Source organism: Manacus vitellinus, unplaced genomic scaffold (genome assembly GCF_001715985.3).
Source record: "Manacus vitellinus isolate BGI_N305 unplaced genomic scaffold, ASM171598v3 scaffold_93_pilon, whole genome shotgun sequence".
NCBI classification, from domain to species: Eukaryota; Metazoa; Chordata; class Aves; order Passeriformes; family Pipridae; genus Manacus; species Manacus vitellinus.
The window spans coordinates 1261318-1286374 of NW_021940884.1; the positions used below are offsets into that span (position 1 = coordinate 1261318).

At 46.0% G+C, this 25057-nt stretch overlaps 1 protein-coding gene across 2 annotated transcripts; it reads left to right on the plus strand.

Moving 5' to 3' along the window:
* The first annotated feature begins 980 nt into the window (after positions 1-980).
* IL21R (interleukin 21 receptor) lies at positions 981-22047 on the plus strand. Of its 2 annotated transcripts, XM_018086407.2 has the most exons (10): positions 981-1862; positions 2976-3066; positions 9345-9419; positions 12516-12621; positions 13219-13415; positions 15034-15185; positions 15597-15774; positions 17081-17177; positions 17960-18041; positions 21056-22047. In XM_018086407.2, exons 3-10 carry the CDS (start codon positions 9365-9367, stop codon positions 21968-21970), a joined length of 1782 nt encoding a protein of 593 aa, XP_017941896.2. In that variant the 5' UTR covers positions 981-1862; positions 2976-3066; positions 9345-9364; the 3' UTR covers positions 21971-22047. The 2 variants fall into 2 exon arrangements, with proteins under 2 accessions (XP_017941896.2, XP_008926351.2); XM_008928103.3 differs by lacking the exons at positions 981-1862; positions 2976-3066 and adding an exon at positions 5195-5544.
* The last annotated feature ends 3010 nt before the right edge of the window (positions 22048-25057 follow it).

Genomic DNA, 25057 nt, shown 5'->3' on the forward strand with positions numbered 1-25057 from the left:
CAGCTTTTTAAATAACTTGCCTCTGCATCTTGCTTTCTGACCCTGCGTCACTGAGGCAAGATGCAAGGATGTTCCAAGTGTTCATCCACCATGAGCTTTATCTAAGAAAAGCAGTTCTTTTAGGTGTTGCAGTGATAGGGCCGAAGGAACAAAGGGTTAAGAGAATCAAGTGAGGGGTTTGTGACTTCCAAAACCCTGTTCCCTAAGGTTTACCTCTGACTGTGGAATTATGTGTCAAAAGTTCCTTAGTGAATAGAGGCTGAGAGGACAGTTTTTGTTCTCCTAGCTAAGTCTTTTCTGTAGAAAACCCCTTGGGGAACGTGACTTGTGCAGTTTGTGTTCTAGCCCTGACAGAGGTGCGTCTAAAGTGTGTTATTTTGCATGCAGTTGCTTTCACAAGACATACATGTTTTTTACTAATATTGGGGGAACTGTGCCTGTGCAATGCCCAGGTATGTGTGGACATGCACAAACACACACATGGATCATGTCCCACCTCTGCAGATTGCTGAGTACAAGGTCTGCCCCAGGCTCCCATGTGATGATGTATCATGATCTCACATTACCCGGAATTTTGGTTTTTTTCACCACTCTGCTGTGACTGAGCCATGTTGTGCCATCAGTGTCTCATCAGCCCTTGCAGCCACGTCCACAGCCCTCAAGGCCTCTCCAACTGCGCCGCAGTGACGAGGTCGGAAGCCAAGCAACAGCTCAGCAGGAACTTGCTGGCAATCACAGCAGGGAGACCAGTGAACTGGTCTGGTTTGCAGCTGCAGGGCTGTCATTTCTCAAAGCAGCTTGTTCTGAAGCAAAGGAAAAACAGTCAAGTGAGGAAGAGAGCACTTTCCAGGTACCTCACTAACACAACCAAAGTTAAAGCTTGCTGAATTGCCATACCCTCAGAGTGTTTTCCCAGAGTGTCTAATAACAGCTGTCAGCAGCACCACTGGTTTGCTAAATCCTGAATGTTCTTATTCCTTGTGACAAGCTGAGAAAGCACTGTTGAGGGGAACTTTACATCTCAAAGTGCTTTTCTCTATTTGTCCCTTTTGCTGTCCTGCTTCCAACCTGTTCCTTCTATGTCCTTCTGTATGGAAATTTCCATACCATTGGCTGTCTACCCCTCCACCAAGTCTACAAGATGAAAGGGAAAAAAAATAGGCTGCAGAATGGGGAACTGGCTGCTGTGGCACATTTAGCTGCATGAGAGGAGAAGCAGCTTCTTTTTTAGCTCTTAGCCAGTATACTCTCTATAAAACTCTGACCATCTGTGCAGGAGACCTAAGTTCCTGTATTCTGAATGCAGAGTGGCAATTGTCATGGCAAAAGTTGTTGCAGTCACAGCCACAGCCTGTCTTTGGTAGAGAGATGGCTGTGCTAGACCTGCTCCAGTCCGTGGAGTGTGACAGACATCCTAAGGAGCTCCTGTCCCAGTTCAGTGATGGATCAGTTGCTTCCTTCATCATGCTCCATTGTATAAGAGCAGGGCATTCATAGCAGTGTGGTGTTCATCCTCTGCTTGAAGTTTACTGAATTGGTGACTAACACATAGCACTGGGACTTTCCTGCTTGCTGCTGTTTCCCCAGCTCTTAGACATGGGGAAATTTGCCGTAAGCTGAAGAGTTTGAGGTTGGCTGCTTTTCCCCAGCTCAGCTACTGTTGGTTTCACTTGCAGTGAGCCACCCACACAGCAGCAAGAGCTATAATGAGGTGAGAAAGCACTAGACTGTGTTCTGTGGGTAGAATTTCCACACCTGGCTGAGGGTTATAACCACTCCCCAGTTCTTGTCTTGAGGCTGTAGAGTTGCTGTGAGAACCAGGAACGCACTGGCCATGGCTGGCCATGGAGGGAGCACCTGTGGTGAGTAGCCAGCTGAGGTCTGGAGGAGCTGGCTCATACTGTGCTGCAATTGCTGACCAGTGCATGTGTCTGGCAGGCCCTGGGTTTGAAGGTTGTGCAGGGCAGTTTGCTGCTGGGTAGTCTGCCCCCTCTGCTGCCTGGCTGAGGTGCTCCAGAAGCACATAGTACACTCCTATACGACAGGGGCAATGAAGCCGTGATGTGCCTTGTTTCCTTCACTAGGGCAGGAATTAAGATCCACAGTTTGATGTGTGCTGCCTATTTCACGGCCTCTGAGCTGTGCTGGGCCCCTGCAACAAACGATCTTGTCCAGAAGCGTCACGGGTTCTTCCCACTCCTGTATTGGGTTTGCATAGCAAGATTTTGTAGCAGAGGGGGCTACAGGGATGGCTTTTCTGAGAAGTCACCACCTTCTCACCTTTTTTTCTAAAGACACAATATATTGCTGCCAGTGACATGAGAAGTCACTAATTGTGTCAGGCCTGTGTGTTCTGTGGTGTAGGGATGCAGCCAGCCTGCCATCCCTTGCAGCTCACTGTGTGCCGTGTGAGCCGTTTGCTTTGCTTTAAATGTGCTGCCACAGTCAGAGGTTGAAGACAGCTGGTGCGTTTCTCACCTTGTAAGAGGTGCCAGAAGCCACCCAAGGCACACTCTGCTGCTGCACCCAGCCCCAGGTGTGGAAGAGCTGCTGTGAAGCTTTGCAGCCAGGCAGCATAGGTGGGACATGCTGATTTTTGACAGCTGTGGTAAACTAAAGCTCCATGAGATCCACGTGAGGCTCTTGCCATAAATAGCTGTGTGCCAGCAGCAGAGCTCTGCTCTTGGTGCATCCTTGCTTGCAGAGATCTGGAGACAAAGCTGATAGATGTTGCCTCTAACAGGGTCGGGTTCTGCCAACCTACATGAACAGAGCAGGGAGTTCTGCCAGCTCTGCTGACTCAGGTGAGCTCTGTGGGAATGCATGACAGCCTTGCTGACCTCGTGCAGAGATGCTCTGGGCATGTTTTGCATGGTGCAGGGAGTTGGGTTTGAGCCTGAACAGAGCTGTAGGTTTCTGTTCCAGATGGTCAGGGTGAGTTCACAGGCACAGTCATTCCTGTTTCTGTTTACCAGCATGTGTCTGGTGATTTCCTAAGAGAAGATACAAGCCTCTGTGCAATCTCCTCCGTGTGTGCAAGACATACGTAGTCACAGCTCTGTGAAGGTAAGCTTTTTTTCTCTGTCAGGAGCCAAAGTGATGACCTCTTACTACAGCTTTCATGCAGAATTCGTGCAGGTTCAGACTTGATGAATATTGGGGAAAACAAGAGGTCGAGCCCGGTGTTGGCAGCTACAGAAAACTGGCAAAGGCAGAAGGGAGGCAAGAGGGCAGGGTGCTGGGGTCTCTGCAGATGGCACTCAGCATTCCCCAGACTGAAAGCAATGCACTCCTCCCTCCCCTGCAGCATCCTGTGTCAGCTCAGCCACCACCTGCGGAGCTCTGGTGTTTTTCAACCTGCTGCTTTGCTGACTAACACCTCCGCTTTCTGCCTGGCTCATTCATATTTTAGCCCATTTCCTGAGCTTTGAGGTGGCTTCTTCTATTGCTTTCCCTTCCAGTAGAACACTGTTATTCATGTTTCAGCTGTTCTCCTGCTATTTTTCACTTATTGTAATGTATGATTATCTTCCTCCTAAATGTCACCAGTCAGTAAAGGTGCCTTTGACCCTAGAGTTATGCCAGGTCTGTATCTTTGATGGTGCTGAGGATATTGGTTTAACTCCATTGTGACAGGAAAAAAATACAGAGGTAGTACTGTTTGTGGGGAGTTTTTTCCCCAAACCATGAACTTGATAACTGCAAGCGTGACTAGTTCCCTCTCCTACAGGAAGGAATTGTCAGTTCTGATTGTTGTTTTCTCTGCATGTATTCTTGCTGATAAATACCTACAGATACCTATCCTTCTTCCAGTCATGGCAAAATGTTTTTGGGTCATGAATAACTCTAGGAGAATCTACCAAGCCTTCCCTGGTGTGCCCTTCACGCTTGCTTCTTGGTGAATATTGCCACTGCGAGCTGGGCTGAGACTACACTTTTAATGAGTTAAGTTTGAGAAAAACAGGCCTTTAGGTGCAATGTATTTAAATTTATAAAGCTATTTGTCTTAGAGTGCCATCGGTGGTTTTGTTTTAAAAATTAGCTCTGTAATATCAAATGCATACAATTGCATGGTTTAAAAGCAGTATGGTTTGTGCCAGCCAGACTATCACTCTTTAGACTGATCACATACCTTTCCCTCCTTCCTCTGCACAAATAACAGTACTGGCACAGCTTGGAGAGTCCTGTGTAATCAGGGAGCAAAGGCTGCACCACTGCTCTGGTCTGCTATCCTCACAACCGAAAGATATTACTAAGTGCCTGGGGAATATCTAGTTTAGCTGCTCAGCCTCACTGACCCTGTGCTGTCCCACACTGCACCCAACAGTGGTGACAATCTCCACAACCCACAGGCAGCATCAGCTGAGGCAAGTCTTTTCTAGAAGCTTGGGCCTGACACTGTGCCTGCAAGTGATCCACAAAGCACACAGAAGGGAGAGCTAGTCTCTGTTACAGAGACTGCTCCAAAACACTGTGAGGAGTAGCTTCTGCACTAAGTCTTGGGACCTTCTGTATGCATGTTCTAACAGTGCACAACCAGCCCAGCTACCAGCAACTACCTGGGAAACATGGTCAAGAGCCACCTGCCCTGGCCTGAAAGACCTGATGCTTTTCCCAGATGGGAAAAAGGGTGGATCAGAGGGATGGAGGGCTGAATGTGGAACCCCCTCATCCTGCACCCTGCTGCTTTGTGCCAACTTTACTGCTGCAGTCTTCTTGGGTTATTCCAGCTCCTTGTTCTTTACCCTCCTACTACCACACTACACTGTGTGTGCCAAATCCCTCCACAGTGCTGCTCATTTCCTTCTTGGCCAAGGACAGAAGTATGCATGGGCTCCTTGCAGCCCCTTTTATGGTAGGTGTAGGTGAGTTGGCTGACCCTCTCTCAGTGTCAGCCTTGCAACCTGCAGAGCCCCAGCCCAGATACAAGCTGTAGGCATGAGATAGGGCAGCGATGAGCCCCCCACCTGTGTAGGAGCCAGACCATATCCCTGCCTGTCGTCTGAGGATTGGTGGTGTTGCCCTGGTCCTGGGGCCATTTTGGGGATGGATGGATGGAAGCTGAGCACAGTGGTGCTTGGCAGTCTCCAATGTGGCACATGCTGTACTATGCAGTTTGGCTTAGCTCTTTAATACCGTGACACTGATGCTTCCTCACTGCAAGGGTCTTATTCCACCAGCCCCACTATGACCTTTTAGCTATGTGAGTTTTTATCAGCTCTCCCACCCTTTTCTCATGTAAGAGATCAGAGCAGTACAGTAATAAATATTGTGTGGGTGTCTGGACCTGAATTCATCACCTCCTCTCACCACATCCTTCTGTCAGCACAGTAATACTGATACAGTAGTGACGTCAATCTCCATTTATCGCTGTGTATTCCAACACAGCGGCCCTTGGTTGTGCACAAGTAGGCTTTGCTCTTAGTGCAGATGAGACCCATCTTCACCCCAGCTCCTGCGCAGATGGGCTCTGCAGTCGCAGTGAGGGTTTAGCCAGGCCGGCCATGGAAGTGTTGGAGGGCTGAAATGCACAGGACAGGGCAGGTAATGTTCATGTTTCCACTAGTTTTCCCTGCTGCCAGTTTGTTGCTGCTTGATATCTGCAACTTCACTGTAACTCTTTCTTATAGCTGACATGCCCTTTGTGCCCTGCCTGTCATTGCTGTTGGCCTCTACTGAACAGCTGGAGCATTCCCCTGTCTCCCCCCTGTGATTAGATGGCAGTGTGTATTGATAAGGAATTTTTTTCAAGAAGAGAGCTTGTTTGGGCACATATAACTGGTGGAGTGTGTCTTCCACTCTTTTTTAGCTTGGGTGTAGCAAAACTCATTTTCTCATGCTTGGAAATATCCTCTTTTTTACCTAAACTGAATTCTTAATTAGTTTTGGTTTGGGTTGGGTTTGTTTTGTTGGTGTTTTTTTGCTGTTTTGTTTGTTTGCTTGGGGGGAGGTTGGTTCTGGGATTTTTTTTTTGTTTTGTTTTTTGGAAGTTTTGTAAGTGCATACATTTCCTGAAAATACTTCAAATTGAGAGGTTAGATTGCATCCATCTTTGGCAGCTTATAGTATCATATTTCTAGATCCTTAACAAAAAATAATCTTCATAAATCTCTGTGTCTGTATTGATCCTGTTTCCTATTTGCTGGTATATTAAAACCTTGTAGCATCATTTACATATGCATATCTATAGGAATGCTGATCAATTCTATTGCTGTGGTCTTGTACACTGTGCCCTAGGAGTTTGCAGCAGTGGCACTCAGCAGCTGTATGATGCCTAACATTTTATAGAATTAAGTGACTGTGTTTCAAGGCTGCACGAAGCTGACTTGGAGTCCCCATTTCATAGACCGAGATGGTCTGAATGAGGTCGTAGAAAGGACTTTTTTAATGCCAGACAGGGAACACGCTCCTGCCTCTGCTCATTGCCCCTTGCTGTTCTTCCCTCCAGATGAACAATCACGTGCTGACAGATGGAAGCAAATGGTAAGCGTGTAACAAATGGAGGAGTGTAGGAAAGGTGGGGATCTCAATCACAGACTTGAATTGAGGTTTGCAGGGGACCTGACTGGAGAAAGCTTCAGAACAAGGGCAGCTATACATCTCCATTTAAGTAATGAGGTCTTTCAGACATCAAAGACCACAAAGACACTGCTGCAGAGCTGCAGCTTTCCCAGCTCTTCCGCACGTGTCTTGTCTGCCCATGTCTCGTCACAACCTGGAGCACAGCCAGGAGATCAGACACACAGCACTGACACTGGTGCTCTCAGAGGCTGCAGTCCTTTCCCACCATGCTGAGATAGGAGAACTCTGCAAGAAGAGAAGGAGATAAGTGTTGTACTAGTCTGTGGGCGCTGGCAAGGGTAAGAGATGGTACAGTGAAGTCCCAAGTGAGGACTTGCTTTACTCATGTTAGCAGATCCTACTGCTTTTCTTTTTATTTTTCCACTGTGTTCTTATTCAGGAACCTCCCTTCTAGATTACAATGATGCCTGTTAACCTCTCTCCATTGTGTAATGGCAGCCTCTGGCAACTCCATCAAACATCTTCCCAATGAGCTACTTGTGTTTCTTGCTTCGAGTTTTCCTTGTTCAGTCCTTCCTGTCTCATTGGGTTGATGGTACCGCTCTGAGGAGTGGAAGGCAGGTAGGGGAGGCACTTGAAAGAAACCATAGTCCACTAGGTAAAAGCAGCAAATACTTTCCTTGTGTTGCTCTGTTCATTTAGGCAAGAATGGGGGTAAAATGAGGGAGCTACAGCAATCTCACGGATATAAAGTGGCAGAGGCCCTGCCAATTGGATTCTGAAACAAGTGGTGGGTCTGCAGACCTCTCTAAGGACCCATCCCTTCCTTCCTTCCTCTGCTGAAGAAGAGGCAGCAAGTTGCCTTTCTTGGCCTTCCAGCATGGCCAAGACTGCGGAGTATGACAGTCACAAAACAAAGTGATACTGAGGTGGGCTTATGGTACAGCCAGTCTTGGCATGAGGTTGGATGAGCAGGTTTCAGATGGCAGGATAACAACAGGCCTTCCTCAAAGGAATGGGGATTTGGAGAAGAACAGTGGAAGGATGAGTGGGAGTACAAGGTGGGGTTAGACAGTGGGCTGTATCTCGGTGACCAGGAAATGCACCACCAGAAGTAGTGGTAACAGCAAGAGTTACACAGAGGAAACTTGGAGAGCTGGGACCAGAGGGGTCAAGAAAAGGTGTTTCCTCAAGGTGATGTATGATGCAGAAAGAAAGGCTGGAGTGTGGGGGAAAAGAGCTTCTGTCCTGCCACTGGCAGCAGGTGAGGGAGGCTGGCAGGGTGCCTGGGGCTCCTTGCTGAGCTGGAGCAGTGCTTCCTGGGCAGGATATGTTTGGCAGGAAAGGAGGGGCAGCAGCTGCACCGCTGCAGCCACTGAATGTCTGTGACACCTCCAGAATGAGGCTCACTGATCTCCTCTGGCACCTTGGGAGCACATCCCTGAGCTCACACAGGGCTACAGGGGCTTTCTGCTGGCTGCTAAATTTATTTGCTTTCATTATTTGAGTAAACCTGGGAAATTTTTTTAACACCACAAATGTTCCCCACGTGGTAGAGGCCTCACTGGCTTCTCTCTGCTGAGTGACTGTCTGGGTGTTTGCTGCTGGTAGTGGAGGCAGCACAGGCACCCAAGAACCTGGATACCTGCAACCCCCCATATCAGTACAGGCTGGGAGATAAATGGATCAAGAATAGCTTTGCTGAGAAGGACCTGTGGGTGCTGGTGGACAAAAAGCTGGATATAAGCCATCCATGTGCACTGGTAGCCCAGAAACCACCTGTGCCCTGGGCTGCATTCCCAGCAGTGTGGACAGCAGGTTGAGGAAGGGGATTCTCCCCCTCTACTCTGCTCTCGTGAGACCCCCGCCTGAGGTTCTGCCTGCAGCCCTGGGACCCCCAACATGAAAAGGACGTGGAGCTGCTGTACTGAGTCCAGAGGAGGCCATGGAGGTGCTCCAAGGACTGGAGAGGCTACAGATAGGTTGAGAGAGCTGGAGTTGTTCAGCTTGGAGAAGAGAAGGCTCTAGAGAGACCATATTGCAGCCTTTCAGTATTTAAAGGAAGCTAGTAAGATATGGACAGACTTTTTAGCAGAACCTGTTGTAAAAGGACAAGGGGTGATGGTTTTAAATTAAAAGAAGGTAGGTCAGACTATGTGGCATGGCACCAAAGTGCATCAGCACAGCCTTTCCCTGCAGTCAGTACTGTACATTGTTCTCTTTTGTGCCACAAGGGAGGCGGGGTTTTTTTTTCTGGTATGTCTTCCTGGAGTCCTTTAGCTAGATATTTCATGTTTATTTAACCATGGGTAGGCCAAATCAATGACTTCTCACCAGCCTTGCTCATACAGACCCACAATGACCTTCAGACTCTTTTTGACTAATTCACTGCACAGATGTTTAACCTTCAGCAATGTCACTTCCCATAGTGGTAAGCCATTTCTAGTTGCAGGAAACTAATGAATTAAAAAATAGGTTAGCACTTAACCCAAGAGCCTTTCCTGTTGCATGGATAGCCTAAGGCTTCAGTCACTGCTGCTTTCTCTGCGCACATGATGGCAAGGAACAAGGATTTCACTGACCTCACTTGTGGCCAGCTGGCAGGGCTGTTGATCATCCCTCCCTCAGCCCATGGAGTAGGTACATGACACAGGAGAGCTGAAATTACTTGCCTAAATAAAGCACTTTTAGACACTTCATGAAAGCAAGATTAATTCCACCTCAACCTTCATCATATTAGTAGATGTCTGAGCTGAGCTTTTAATTGATTGTGGGAGTTTTGTTTGTGTTTTTCTTTTTTTCTTCCCCCCCCCCCCCCCCAGGACATCCAGTCAGAACCGACATGAGGAACAAACGGTGGCTCCAGAATATTTCCTTCTTCCTTTTATTCCAATACAGTAAGTTCTCAGTTATTTTTTCCCGGCTGTACACCCACAGGATTTATCTTGACAGTTGTTGCCAGCTCTGATGAGATGTGCATGAGCCCAGGTTGCCATGGGACAGCAAGCACAAGATATGGTGGCAGGGGAGAGGGTTCTATGGGATAAGGAGTGGAAGACAGGCACAGGAAGGTGCACAGCTGGGCAGAGCTCAGCCAGGCTGTGGGGAGCAGCACCAGCAGGGAGAGTGCAGAGTTAGTGCTTGGCTTGACTGAAATGTCTCCCAGTGACATTAGAGTAGGATTTCCCCCACCCAAAAAACCCGTTGTTGTAGCAAAGATTCTGGTGGCCAAGACCACGGCTTATGGTTGCTGTTGGCAGGTCTGCAGGGACAGTGGAGTGAACCTCTCCTGATCTGAGCCCCTTGGCTCAGGACTGGACTGTGCAGAAAGTCACCCACCGTTTTTTGCTGGTTCCTACCCACACTGCAAACTCCATATGACTCAGAGCTGACTCTCTGAACAGGTCAGCTGGACAGGACAAGGCAGCGACAACTGTCTGCAGGGAAACTTAGATATATCTTACGTGCTGCTTCTAGGCAGAGCATTGGACCTGCTCCAGTTAAACCTAAGTTAACAGAAAAGATGCATTCAGAGTTATATCTTCCTGCCATATGGGACCTTTGTGATGTTTGGTCTGAATTTTGTGAAATTAGTACACAGGGAATTACTGTGTACTAATTTCAGTTTGAATCAACCTAGATCTTACTGTTAGAAGTGTTTGAATTTTGTTTCTGAAGCTGTCAAGGACAGACATTTCATCCTAGATCTAACTGGGTTTAGGACACTTAATTATTTCTTTCCCAGTAAAAAGTTGTCCTCTTAATTTTGTTAACAGGTTCTTGCCCAAAGATACACTTGCAGCTTACCAGCTACCTAGGAATAGTAGTCTATTTGACTAATTAACATAATAGCATAGCAAAATGCTAATTACTAATGCTTAACAGCTTATTAGTACTTGCTGTCCTCACTAAAGGAAAGCAAGAGATTTCTAACCCCATTTTTGTAGGAGAGTAAAATTAGGCTAAAGGAGAAAAAATATGTTGCTCAGGACTTTGGACCAAACAGCGCCTAGACCAGGACCCTCAGAAGAGTCTATTGAGGGCTCAAAATGAAAAGAGAAAAATTAATGAAAATTTTAGAACAAAATTCTGAAGTCAGTGTGAAATGAAAAAGTCAAAATGAAAAAAAAGTGACAACCATATCACTTGAATAATTTACAGTTTAAAAAAGCATATGTACATCCTTGGGGCCAGTCTGTTGCAAATATCTCCAAATTTCTTCTGTCCCTCTCCTAGCTCTTTGGAGAAATGGGGGTCTTGTATACAAATCTGAGTGCTGCCCAGAGCTCACATATGGAGAGCAGGAGGACTGGGAAGTAAATGTTGTGATGGGTGACATCAGCAAGGAAAAGTTGGACTTTGTTTTCCTTTGAACTTATCCTGGCCTAGAAGGAGGCTACTCCCTCCACTGGACACCCCTACTGTGCATTGGGACTGTAAATGCAGAGACAGTTTGTGGGGACAGTCAATTGATCTGAAGGGCGGAACAGATGTTTTTGGTCCATCAGTGCACATGCTGCCTGCATTCCATATTGTTGGTGGTTCTCTGCATACAGCTTCAGCTGTAAAATTGGGCATTGTGATTGTTGAACATATTGTATCAGTCTGCTTTCATCATCTGCAAACAACACTGAACACAAAGCATGTTGCAAAGGGAAAGGAGGAAGCAGGGAGTGCAGCTTCTCTAACCAGACAAGCAGCAGAATGACAATGGGAGGAGAGCTTGCAGCATGGTCAGCATCAAAGGATTTGCGTGCCTGATGGCTGTGAAGTAACAAGTTCTCATGAGGCTGGGGGCAGCCCTGATGGTAGGGGAGGACCCATGCTTGATTTAATCATGGATGTTACAACCTTGAATCTCTTTCTAGATGACAACCATTTTATTCCCATCAAAAAGGGTGATACTGTACATGTCAGAGATGAATGGTCACTGCAGGAGGCATGGTTTGCACCAGCATGGCATGCTGCATTTCCTGCAGGCCTTTCCTCACTCAGCCATTACTAGGATAGTGGTGATAGTTTTAGTCAGTCCAGGGTGCTGTCAGGAAAGGACTCATCAATGCAGACACTTCTCACTGTGCTGCATCTTCCCTGCCTTGAAATCCAGGGAGATAACTGAAGTGTGTGATGCACAGGACAATGGTGCTTTTGTACAGCACATGTCAGATACTGATCTGTGAGCAGAGCTCCTGCAGAACAATTATAAGAGCATAAATGTTGCTTTATGACCACTTTCAAATGACTTAATTTTCTTAATGACCAGTGTAAATTCCACAATTGCCTCTAAAGTTTTCTTTACAAGTAATTAAATTGTGCCTATCAGAATGATTAACAGAAATTTTAATAATTATAAATTTGCAATTTTTTTTCCAAAATTTCATGAAAAACATCAAACCTCTGGAGCTGGACATGAAGTGTATTGATGCTGCAGATATCAAGCTGTAGAAAATAGAGAGAGGCAAAGAAAGAATTGCACATTTAAAAAAAAAAAGTGGTATTTTAGTGAAGTGCCATGTACATGTCATACAATGAAAACTAGACTAGCAAAGAATAGTACTCAATTTAGGAAGTGGTATCATAAAAATATTTGAATATGGTACTGCTTCTTACTGGGTTATCATGCCTATTCTATGTGCCATATACATATAAGTGAAGACTCTTGCTAAAATATGTGACTCTGCTGTAGTGATTGTATGAGAAGGGACAGGGATAAGTCCGAAAATTCAGTCACAATTTGGGCGCTTTCTGATTTTGGCTGCCACAGTATTTTTAATAGATTTTTGTTTGACACTTATCTTGCTGTCAAAGACTTGTCATCCTGTAGAGCTGGAACACATCTTAACCCAAGGCTGGAGATTTTTGTAAGGGCTGTCACAGAATGATCTGTTCCCTTCAGATTTAGTGAGAACCCTGAGGACTGCATATGGTGATGTAAATTTCTGCTTGCTTTATCATGGAAGTTGATATTGTGTTTTTTCTTTCCAAATCTACAGCTGTGTGTTGTGAAAACCTCACTTGTTTTGTGGACTACATACAGACCCTGTCCTGTATCCTGAAAAATGACCTGGGTGCTGGTTCATACAGCCTCACTGCAACATGGTATGTCTTGGTAGGATGAGCAAAGTCTAGTTAGCAGGAATCTCTGCATGACCATAGCACGGTGGTGACCTTCTGTCCTCTTTGTTGGGTAGAAATCCTGTTCTTGCTGATATCTGATTTTTTACTTGGCATTTCACACTTCAGCTACCAGCTGACTTCCCCCATAGCAAAGGACCCCTGATTCCTGCCTCCACTGACTGCTATGCTGACTCCAGCTTCCTTAGCATTGCCTGCTCTCTTCCCATGGGAATACCTTGCCCTTTGCTGCTGTTAACAGTGAACTTTCACCCATGTGCATTGGCAGGGCTTGTGCAGATTGTTCAATCCCATATGGCTGCTGTTCTGCCCCAGCAAAGGAATGGATGCAGTCCTGGGTTGTTTAACCCCGAGGAGCACCTTTCCTTTTGACAAACACTTTTCTGCTTCTCTCAAAGATGCTAAGCTGAGCAAATAGAAAGGGGAAAACATCTGTAAAAGTTCAAAGATAAATTTTTATTTGAACATGTTGACTTTTTTTTAATCAAGTTCTATGCCTGGTGGTTCAGCAACAACTACAGCATGTGGTAGATGTGGACTTATTTGTTTTGGGTTTTTTAGGATTCCTGAGGAAGATCCTGAAAATACTGTGGCTGCGTGCAGTCTCCTGCAATTGTCCAGGAACACCAGTCACACAGAGTACATGTGCACTGTGGACATGACTGAACTCCTAGGAGATACCAAGGTCCAGGTGGATGTTACAGAGGTAGCTGATAGGCAGCAAGTGATTTCCAAAGACTTTTATTTGTCAGACAACAGTAAGTACAAAAATGGTGGATTTGATAAATACTGTCTGACTATGTCTAGGTGCCAGGATAGTCTGGGCAAGGAGTGAGCATGGCAGCAAGTGGTGGGGGCTACATTTGGTGTACACTCATCTACACAGAGCACTGTGCTCTTATTGTCACTATTATGCTTGAGGCTGAGCTTAGAGCTGGCTTAGTCCATGCTTTTCATGGGGAAATTCCTTTTCACCATGAAGCAATAGGTGACAAATTTCCACCTTTGACCAGTCTCATACCTAGATTATTATGCAGGAATTTGTTCTTGGCTGGATTCTAAAGAGCAGGAGGAATTGCTTTATTGCAAATGTCACAACTCATAGAATCCTTAAAATGGTTTGGGCTGGAAGAGACCTTAAAGATCATGAAGTTCCAACCCTGTGTCACGGGCAGGGACAGCTTCCATTAGACCAGGTTGCTCCAAGCCCTGTCCAACCTGGCCTTGAACACTTCCAGGGATGGGGCAGCCACAGCTTCTCTGGGCAATCTGTGCCTCCCCACCCTCACAGCCAAGAATTTCTCCCCAGTATACAATCTTACCCTGCCCTCTGTCAGTGTGAAGCCACTCCCTTTTGTCCCATCAGTACATGCCCTAGTCAAAAGTCCTTTTCCAGCTCTCTTCTTATCTCAAAGTAGTTCCAGAAGGCTCTTGCAGTGGACACCTAACATGACATTATTTTGGGTGGCACGAGGTGTCCCAGATGCAATGGATGTAGCAGTTCCCCTTTATGGGGCAATTCCTAATCATCTCTCCTGCATGACAGGAAGATTGAATGCAATCATGTAGCTGACTTGGAATGCTGGTATGTTCTGGTTGTGTAGCAAACTGAAGAAAAGGAGTGGTTAGTCAGGCAGATGGGTACCGTGCAGGCATATGAAAAGGATTTTTCTACTTGGATTCTTCTGAAATTAAACTTTACTTGAGAAGTGTTGCCTTTTTGACAAATGCCATAACATTTCAGGAAGTCCCCTTGACTCCACTGACAGGCTAGATACTGGGTAGTAGTGCTTTGCATACCTCCTGAAGGTCCCTGTCCAGAGGCATTGCAGCTCAGTAGCAGGCCCTGCTGGAGTTTTGCGTTACTGCTTTTCCATACATGAACACACCCTGCAGGGATATAAAAGCTTGGGTTTTGGGCACTTAGGACACAGGGAATTGCACCGGGTTTATGCAGTGTCCCCTTGCCTCAGCTTTTCCTGATATCTGTTACATTGAGGAATATTTCCCCAATTTTTCAAGCAATCATGACCTCATAGAGTCCTCTTATGTCATGAGAGGTGCTCTACTCTTTACATCTCCCAGGACTTATTATCCTCTTGTACTATCTTCTTCTGCTCCCTAAGCAATGAGGAGGTTCAGAGACAGGCAGAAGGTATATTCAGCGAAAACTCGGGCCTGACCTCATTATGCTGCTCAGATGGGAGGTTCTGTGCACGGCTGAGGGGCAGGGATGCTGTGTATGCTCTCCTGTATGAGGAAGGCCCACCCGTGCCAGGCCAGTTTTGCTCCCTACTCGCTCTGCATTGCTGATACCACACTGGGCTGTCTTGTCTGTAGTAATGTTATGAAAGGTAACACCATCCTGTCTTCCAGTCAAACCACAGCCTCCATTCAACCTGACCACTTTGTTCTCAGAGGGTTACAATATTTCTTGGGAAACCACCTACCAGAAATCTCCCTTCCACTTTTTGAATGAGGAGCTGGAATATCAGCTGCGTTATAAGAGAAGGACCGATAGCTGGGAGGTAAGTGAGATGTCAGTTTACCATCAAGTAGGATGTACCAGAAAAGAGGAGGCCAGCACAACCAGGATGGCAGCACTGGTGTGGAAGAAGTATTTTCATGGTTTAGAAAAGATATGTTTCTGCTTGACTGGACTGAAAACAGGCAAACCCAAAAATGAATCAAGAAGCAGAAGTTGTGTGAGAAGTAGTAGTTCCCGTGAGGAAGAGTGATAATTCATTTGATTCTCATGCTGTCCTGTATGAAGGTTCCCCAGTGGCTGAATGCAGCTGCAGACCAGCCAGAGCATGGCCTTGAAGAAACAACCTGAAAGCAGGGGAGGTTATTTTACAGGGCTCCTCACTATGCAGCAGTGAGGGGAAAGTGAGAACAGTCACTCTAACCCTGAGTGTTTGGTGTTTAATTATTCACAGACTCAGAAGACTAAAGCTGTTCATGAAGGTAAACAGACACTGGTGATCCTACCATGGGAACTCCAAGTGAACACTGAGTACGAGTTCCAAGTGAGAGCCAGACCCCGCGAAGACAGCGGCTACCATGGGTTTTGGAGTGAATGGAGTCTTCCAGTGTCACTGAAAACCAGCCCTGCCGGTACATGCTACTAGCTGTCCTTGCCCTTCCAGTTAGTCCAGTGTCAGAATGCTTTCAGAACTCTAATGAAATCTAATTAATCAGAACAAATTCTAAATAGTCTAAACAGGTATGGTTAGCTTTCTTGCTGAGTACAGGAACCACAGGCCTGGGCTGTCAGTATCGATGTTCTCCCTTGGAAAAGGATTTGGTGGGGTTGCCTGTAGGTTTGGGTGCCACAGCAGGAGTGTAGCCTCTAGCTTCCTCTTCAGTGTCAAATGCCCAGGGTCCTGCTTGCAGCTTTCAGAAATGAGGGAGATCTCCTCTACTGGAGCTTAGTGTTGCCTTCAGCTGAGGGGAGAGGGATCCTGCTCTCAAGTCTGAGTTCTGGGACTGGACTCTAATGGTTGGTCATGCTGGGCATGGGTATTTTGTTTGGTAGCTACCACTCCGCAGGGATTTCACAGTACCTTATGCACAGAAGTACACTGATGTTTCTTGTGGTGGAACAAAGGCTATGAAAACAGGGAGCCTTTGCTCCAATAGAGCAGGACAAAATAACTGCAGTCAATGTCAGCAGAATGTGCTGAGCTTCCCTGCTCTCTCATTCATCTGCAGCTCAAATTGAAATATTACAGGGTTTACACGGTGCTGTGGCAGCAGGGCCAAGCTCCATTTGCAAAGGGATATCTGAGGTCTGGATCTTAAAGGTGCACCTTTTCACCACAGGTGGAGAGCAGCCACCAAACAGTCATTTAGTCAACACCATTTCTTCACATGTCTCTGGCCAACTGCTCTCTCTCTTCACTTCATGGATCACTTATGAGGTGTCCGTAAACCAGGAGTCAGAAACACCAGGGGTCTTCGTGGCAGGGAGCTGTCCTGCCCCAAATTTGCTGGCTGTCTGTGTGTGGTGCAGCCAGGCCATGGGGCAGCTGATGCACTGCTCCTTTCATTGATGCAGTCTTCTCTGAGCATTCTCATTCAGACCTGGGCCATGGGGCCCAGGTGACAGCCTCAATGTCCCTATGAGAGAGTCTGGGGTAGAAATTAAGGGTGCCTCAGAATCATTTATGTTGGAAAAGACCTCCAAGATCATCAGGTCCAACCTGTGACTGATCATCACCTTGTCAACCAGAGCAGAGCACTGAGTGCCACATCCAGTCATTCCTTGAACACCTCCAGGGATAGTGACTCCCCTGGGCAGGCCCTTCCAATGCCTGACAAGCCCTTCCATTGCAAAAGCCCTTTTTCTTCTTACCATCTCCTGCTTATTGACCGGAGGATAAATGCAAGGTGAGCCTGAATGACCCTTCTCTTTGTTCAGCAGTAACACAAACAGCAGGCATGGGATGGCTGCTGCTGTTTGGTGTTGTTGTGTCAGTCATGGCTTCAATCGCAACCTTTCTGGCCAAACAGCAGAGGTAAGAATGCTTCAGGAAGCGTGAGTAAATGCTCTTACTCTATCTTGATAAAGATGGGGTGTTCACAGGCAGCCTTTTTTGTATGGGCAGCATGGGCTGCTATGAGCTTGTGAGGACCAGCCAAATATGGTCTCTAGCTGATGTCCTGCTGGGAGCGAGCTGCTTTTCTCTGGGGCTCTGCTGCCACTCAGCTGGTTGGGACAAGACAGTGGCACACAAGGATGAAGCAAGGGCCACCTAGCCTCCTGAGCTGTTCTGGTCTTGTCTGTGCTCTGCAGCTGCCAGATGAAGCAGTAGCCAGGGCTGTCCTGCCCCTTTTCAAAGCTGACATAGGCCCCTCAATGCTGGCTGGGAGCCTCTCTCCCTTTTGGGGTGCTGACACAGAGGAGGGCTGGGCTCGTGCAGCAACAGGGCTGGCACAGCCCAGGTCCACAAAAGAATTGCATAGGGCAGAGTTCTGATGTGCAGACCACAAGCCAGCTCAGCTTGAGGGGAAAATGCACTTCAAGCACTTGGTGCTTTTCCAGGAAGGAAAAAATTGGAATCTCTTTCCTTAGCATGAATATATGTGTGTGCAAGTGCTGAGGTCCCACCTCCTGTGAGGTTCACAAGAAAGGCCATTAGATGGCTCTGGCAGCACAAGGCATCCTTGGATCCTCAGCCACTTTCTAACTCATGAGGCTGGGCAGGTGATTTCAGTTGCTTGAAATGGATCTAGAGATGCCTTGCTTTGCATCCGTGACATATGCTTAACCCCAAAACCTTTCTCTTTTCTCTTCCAGCTTTTGGAAGAAGATGGCTTGCATACCAGACCCTGCTCCCTTTTTCAAACCTCTTTACCTGGCACATAATGGAGATTTCAAGGTATAATTGGGCTACACAAGAACATGTGGAGTGGAGCACATAACAAACTTAAAAACCATTGTGCTATCCTGGGCAAGGGATTCTCTTTAGGGCAGTAGGAGGGGAAATCTATCTCAAAGGAATGCCAGAAGGCTCTAGATATAGTGACCAGAGCTCTCCAGTGTCTGTTCTGTGCCATGAAGGCTTTTATGTCATGTCTGTTCTGCTTATTCTCTGTAGGTGCTGTCTCAGTGTATGAGCTGAGTTCACGTGATTTGTGAAGACTGGGATCCTGATGGGAGTCCAATACCAGAACAATAACTGGGACTTTTCCAAAGCTGCAGTCCCATGGGGCCATAAAGGCCATGGAACAGACTTAATTGTAAAGGCCAGATCTCCCACTCCAGGCTCTGATGTGACACAAGCTCAACATTAAGCCATATGGTTCTCTCTGAAAAGTCACTCACGTAGGCAATAGTTATGCCTATTGTCCTGGGAAGATGTCCAGAGCTTTGGGGGGAAATTGCTGTGATAGTACAGTGCAGCTTGACTCCCTATGAAGGAATTGTCTTTGAGTAACTTTGCCTAGCCCTCCCAAATTCTCTTCTCATTTAACAGCAGCCAAACTTGCTTTTGTAACAAAATAGTTTGCAAAAGCTGCAAAGTTTTCTGGAGTCCTCAGGATGCAAAAGTAAAAGCACATTGAGCATCCATAAATAATTATTTTATTAAGCTGAGGAGCAGCTCACAGTCCTGTTATCGAACTGTAAAAGTGCTGGCATATCAGTGCAAACATCACTGCCTCTTTCTGAACAAGTTCCTGTTGTTACAGCAGAACTGATCAGAGACACTTCAGAGTTTGCTTTTTCTTTTTGCTTTTTCTTAGACCCTCTGGGAGAGGGCCCTAATGATCTTCATGTACTTACTTTCCCACTGCTGCAAGGCTGATGTTTGTAATTAGATTAAGCAAGTAGTCTTGGAGGGGTGCTATTCAGGCCGAAGCCAGTAGTGACTGTCTCCCTTCCTTCCTTCCTCTTTCAGACCTGTTATGCCTTCCTATATCTGCACCAGAGGGATACTTGCATCCTCTGGTGAGGCAGCTGGTACTAGTTGCTCTCAGGGGAAGGACCAGGAGGACCCAGTGTGTGAATTCCTGAGAGTCATGGGCTAGTACTCAAGGTTAAAATAAAAGCTCCCTGGTATGCCAAGAGCCATGCTCCTCTCAGGTGAAGCCTTGGGCTTCTCTGTTCTGTGGGAATTACATTCTTGCCAGTTTTTACATAGGCTGTTCAGTGCTGCTGGGAAGGGAAGGAGTCTCAGTTGCTAAAGCTGAGTTACTTCCTAGGAAATTTGGAGATCAAAGCAGCAGTTGCTCACACAGCCACAGCACAAGATGCACAGGCAGGGATGTTAAGAGGATGTGCTGACATCACTAAAAAGTGAACAGACTTGTCATTTTTGGCCAGCAAAAACCCAGTTGATGTAGGTCTTATTCAACTGCATCCTGCCTGCATCAAAGAAATGCAGGTTTTGTTAGGTTATATCTCGTGAATAATGTTTACAAATTACAGTAGTAATGCTCTGCAGACAGCACTCTTGGATTGGGTAGGAAGCAGTGAAAATGTTAGAGAAAAACTTAAAACATAGAAGGGAAAGCTAAGGAACATTGTTTACTTGTGTGTATGTGAGTTCTTAGGTTCATATTGAGTGGGAATTTGCAAAGAACTGTCAAGAGGGAATAGGAAATATTCTGCCCACTCAATTCTAAGAAAAGGATTTTCTGTTGTTTCTCCAAAACCCTTTTTCCACCTCGGGTGCCTTTCTGTCCATTACAGCTTTAATACAAAGTTCTTTGTAGCTTAGGTTAAAAATTAATTAAATAAGACTTGGTGCTTCCTGCTGTAATGAAGATTTTTTTTTTTTTTCCCCATGCTCTCTGTCAGAAGGTAATAAACTCCTGCCAAGCTGTTCACTTCCCAAATATTTTGCTCGTGTATAGTTATGCTGAGTGCAGTTTGGGGCAGGAGGCCAGTAAGATTAAGGCAGTCTGACAGATGTGGCAGCACTCAGAAGCCTTCATAGTGTCTATGAAATGCAGTGTTCTTACCTATTTTATACACAGCAGAAAGCAATACACTTAGAAGAGCCTTGACACAGCTCAGCCATTAGGTAAGTGGAAGACAGGGAGCAGAATCCTCAAGTAGGACTTAGTGGCATTCATTAGTGGCACATGTCTAAAATTTGCAGTGATCTGTGTGTCTGATTTAGGGACTTCTTCAGAAGAAACATAAACTTTTACTGTTTTCTTAAATCAGAGAAATCCAGAAGTGCCTTTACTCTCAGATGTGACTGAAGGCAAGGGGCTTGTGATCTAGAGAGAATACCTGGGACAGGGCAGTGTGATGCTAATGGTGATACAGAAGGGCAAGATTCAATGTGTGGCACTCCCTAATCATCTGAGTAAGTGTTGCAGGTGGTGGCTAGAGTTCTGTGAGGACCCCAACCCCTGCCTACTTCTGCTTCCTTCTTTTCACTGTGAAAGAAAAGCTGTTCTGGTGCATACAGAAGATCGGAGAAGCCTTGTCCAGACCCCCTTCCCAGGAAACTGAGGCAGGGGAAGTGAGAGAGCAGGACTATGTGTGTGTTGGTTGCAAGTGCAGTACATGGGGAGAAGCTGACCATCCTTCCCAAGAGAAGCAGTATCCAGGACAAGAGGGTAGGGGCAACTTAGTGGCTTGGCCTGGGACTTCAGGCTGATTGATGAAAGAATGCTGCTATGGGCAGTGGCATCCTTTGCAGCATAGAGAAAATTGCAAAGCCATGCAAACCTCTCAGAGCTAATTATTTTGAATTACTTCAGTCAGTTTGCCTGCAGCTGTGTCTGGTAATAACAGCATCTCCTACCCTGTTCTGTTGGAAGAGTCAGTGGTTTTAGAGTTTGCTTTCGCCTCTAAAAGTATAAGAACTTTGGTCATTTCTGTGCAACCTCAAAACTTGTGATACTAACCTCTCTCACTGTATGTCCTTTTCTGCAGAAGTGGGTTGGTGCATCCCATACAAAAATGACCTTTGATTTCTTTGAATGGGGAATAGTCCTGCCAGAAGTCCTAGAAGTTTATACCATGCGTCCTTCTAACAACACCACACGGGAAGAGCTGCATGAGCTGAGAAAGAATCTGACTTGCAAGACCTGTGTGTCTTGCCTGACTGCCCCAGGCCACAATAGCCAGTCCCTGTGGTCCGGTGTAAACAGCAGTGGTGGGACTGAGGAGCAGTCATACGGGCACTTGTCCATTGATACGGTGACTGTGGCTGATGAATTTACATCCTGTAACCACCAGTGCAGCTGTAACCACGTGTACAGGGGACATAAGCATACCAATGAGGAAGATGATAGTGCTGGAGGACCTGGTTACCCCAAGGTTAACATTGATGAGGAAGACAGAAAGATATCCCATGACTTGCATCTGGCTGATCTGAGCACGCAGGACAAAATACTTGCTTCAGGTTCCGTGTCCACAGACCACTTGAGGAGCACAAGTGTCCCAGTCCACCAGCAAGTAGAAAGGTCTTCAGAAGGAGGAGTGGGGAACATCCTAGAAGCCCTTTGCTTGCAGCCTCTTCGGTGGGATTTGGAAAATCCAGGTTCTCTACCTTCTCCTGACGGTGACAGTGTTTCCTACAGTGAAGGCTCCTATGACTTCTTCCCTCACAGTACCAGGCCCGGTGACAGTTACCCTATGATCTGCGTTGATTTGGACACTATTGACAGTGGCTTTGTGGACTCAGACTGTGGAAGTCCACTTGATTGTGAATTTGGGCAAAACAGTCAGACCAACTGTGGGCCCATCTCTCTTGAGCAGGAGGGGCAGGACTTTCCACGGAGCTACGTCAAGCAGTGGGTCTCCTGTCGCTCTGACAGCCCTGTCAGTGGGGCACAGGCAAACTGAGGGCTTGATGTTACTTGGCAGAGTGTGGGGCCTTTCCTTACTGTGCCAGGGGCAAAGTGTTAGCAAAATTCAGAAGAGAAACAAAGTTTGCTTTGTGTAAGCTTCTTGCATACAACTGAAAACTGTTAGGTCCACAGAAATACGTGTCTATTTCTGTTGCCACTTATCCTATTAATGTCTCAAATTTGTTATGATTGATTGTTTCTGGGTTTGGTTGGTTGGTTGGTTGTTGTCTTTTTTAGAATTCTAAGTACCTTGAAAATTATCCTTTGGGTTATATAGATGTGCAATTTTTTTACAGTAACCTTTTGAAGAGTACAGAACATTAAATTATTTTCCGTGGTGTTCTTGCATGACTTGGGAGTTTGGCTGTACATGGACTCTTAGAAGCATAACCCATGGCAAGCATGTTTGCTACATTAAGGCTCCCCCACCCTTTCCAAACAACATGTGGTATTACTTTTCCTACTAATGTCTTTTGGCTCTTTAAACTCAGCTGTAGTAGTTTATTAGTTATGGAGGTCCCAGACCTGTCCATGGGGTATGATCAAAGCCAATTCTTATTTAATCACCATAGAAATATATGTCCAAGAGAACAAGCACAACTCAGGTTTCAGAAAGACTGTGCCTTTCCAGGTGGGGTCTGTAAATGAAAAGTCTTCAAAATATATAATTCCAGACAAACTCTTTCTACTAGGCTACTGAATCAGCTTATCTCCCAGCACTTTTCAAGCACATTAATTGAGCAGCTTTTAAAACTATGCCAAAATCTCAGAAATGTCGTCCTAGCTGGATGTGCCTGCAACTTCTGCCTTGGACTTGCTCTACTGCTGTTAACAGGTCAGTAGCACAGATTTTGAGCAATTTCTGCTAGCTAATAAAGCCAACTATGAAACTGCAATTTGCACTGTAACTGTCAATCTGTTTCCCTCTGACATCTCTATCTCTGATTTGTTTAGCCTAATTGTCTTTAAAAGTTACTGCAATACTGAAAGTGAATGTGAAGACCTAACGTCTTATGTAGGCATAGTGCTGCTTGGCTGTAGGAGGTCCTATCCTGAGAGAATCTTTGTGGTGAATGATGTTTGCTTTCAGTGCAGTAATAATCTGTTGTTGCTGTGATACCAATAAACTCCCTTCCCTCTTCTCCATCTCTTAACTGAGACTATAGGCATCTCCACAGCTCCCTAAAGAGAAGGGAGTACTGTAATGAAGAGAAGCTCTTTCTTTCACAGGTGAGTGCTGGGACTGTACTGCTATGCATCCACCTCCCTGGTTTGATTGTTCAGAACAGCCATGGTATCTGCTATGTTGATTTTGGACCTATATGGCTTAGTTTTGCCCATGTTTTTATTATTCCCTCAATATACCCCTAGCTCAGTGGCTTCCTGGGCACTGCTCTAAGATATTAAGTTTTTTGGTTCCTTCCCTCCTTATTTTCCATTTTTCTTGTCATCAGCTGTGATAAGTTGTGGGAGGTCTTCACATGCTAATACATCCTCCCTGCTGCACAACCAGTCCCTTGTGTGTCCTCTATGAACTGCAGAGGATCACCCCAACTTCACTGCCTGGATGAGCTGAGCCTGCCCCACACTGTCCTACAAGGGCTTTTGCATCATGCTCATGTCAATGCGAATGTGTACTAGGCAGAAGTGTTTCTGATGGTTTCCACACAGTCTTTTACAGCTTCATCTTACAACTATTTTCACTTCAGAAACTACATTGTGGTAACTGACCCCGGCTGCTTAAGGGAAGAGGGGAAACTCATCTTTCTTTCTATGGCCCTTTACATCTCAGTTCTGCCTGCTATTTGTCTCTGTATCGTTGGCCCCAGAACTGCTGAAGGAGCTGTTTCTATTACTGCAACACTATCGGGCTGTACATTTGGTAGAAGGTGATGGTTTGGTGCTATGCTGGGCTAGAAGTTACTTCTGGTCACCCTAGGAGGCAGATTTTGCAGGCAGGTACCTGCCATAAGAGTATTAAAATAAGGGAGGCCATTCCCTTTGAAGCAAGCTGTAACAATTGCCCTTTGGCCAATGAATTGTTGTCACTGTGAATGTGGAGGGGTTGGAAGTGGGGGTTTTTCAGTGTCTCCTAGGAGCAAACTGCAAATGTCCCTTACCTAGCAGTATCTAATTTGGAAAAATTATGTTTTCCCAGGAATGTTAGGGCCAAAAAGCAGATACTAGGGGAAGAACCATAATTCATTCTGTTGTACCAATTTGGAAATGTCCATCTCCATTTCTGCATGGCCTCTGCCTCCTTGTCTCTTGGCCCCAGAAGCTGATACTGACAGACTGTTATTTGGTCTATTCTTCGACTGCTTCTCTCTCCCCCTTCTTGGCACTAGACCCACGTACAGGACTGACTTGATGCATCCTAATTGTAACACTGCCATTGCAGCTGGGCGTGGGAAGATCTGTTCCTCATATGCTCTGGGATCAGGACACAGAAGCACTGCAATACTTTTTTGCCTTTGCTTCCAGAATTGCACTTTGAGCACAGTGCAGCAGTTGGCTGTGGGGGAAGCGCAGGGCAGGGCCGCTCAGGGTGCTCCAGGAGTCTGAGCATAGTTTGGTAGAGGACTTGGGTGGAAGCAGTTTTGCCTCACATCCAGACAGGGCTAGAAAATTACTTTAGGTCACTTAGAAAGCTCTTCTGTTGGCCCTTTTTTATATAAAAGTTGCAAGCCTATACTTCTATATTCAGCAAATTGCTTGGCCTTTTAAATGTTAACCCTTTAGCAGAAATTCCTCAGTTTCTCCATGACTAATGAGTAATTACAGATACGGCTACTTTAACTCAATCTGATAATCTGAGCAGTTTTTCATTGGTTCTTGAGATTATCTTTAAAATCAGGCACAGTATGCTCTGCTTTATTATGTCACTGCTGCTACTGCATGATCATCAAACCACGAAACCCAAACTATCAAGGGACAGAAGCGGTGCAAAAAGTGACATTTTCTTTGAGCTGGTAAGACAGTTTAACATATTTCTGTTCCATGTATGCCAGTATCTAATGTTAGGATACATCTACTGAGCTAAAATGTTGAAAAATATTTTCTATCCCTAAATGTGGAATTA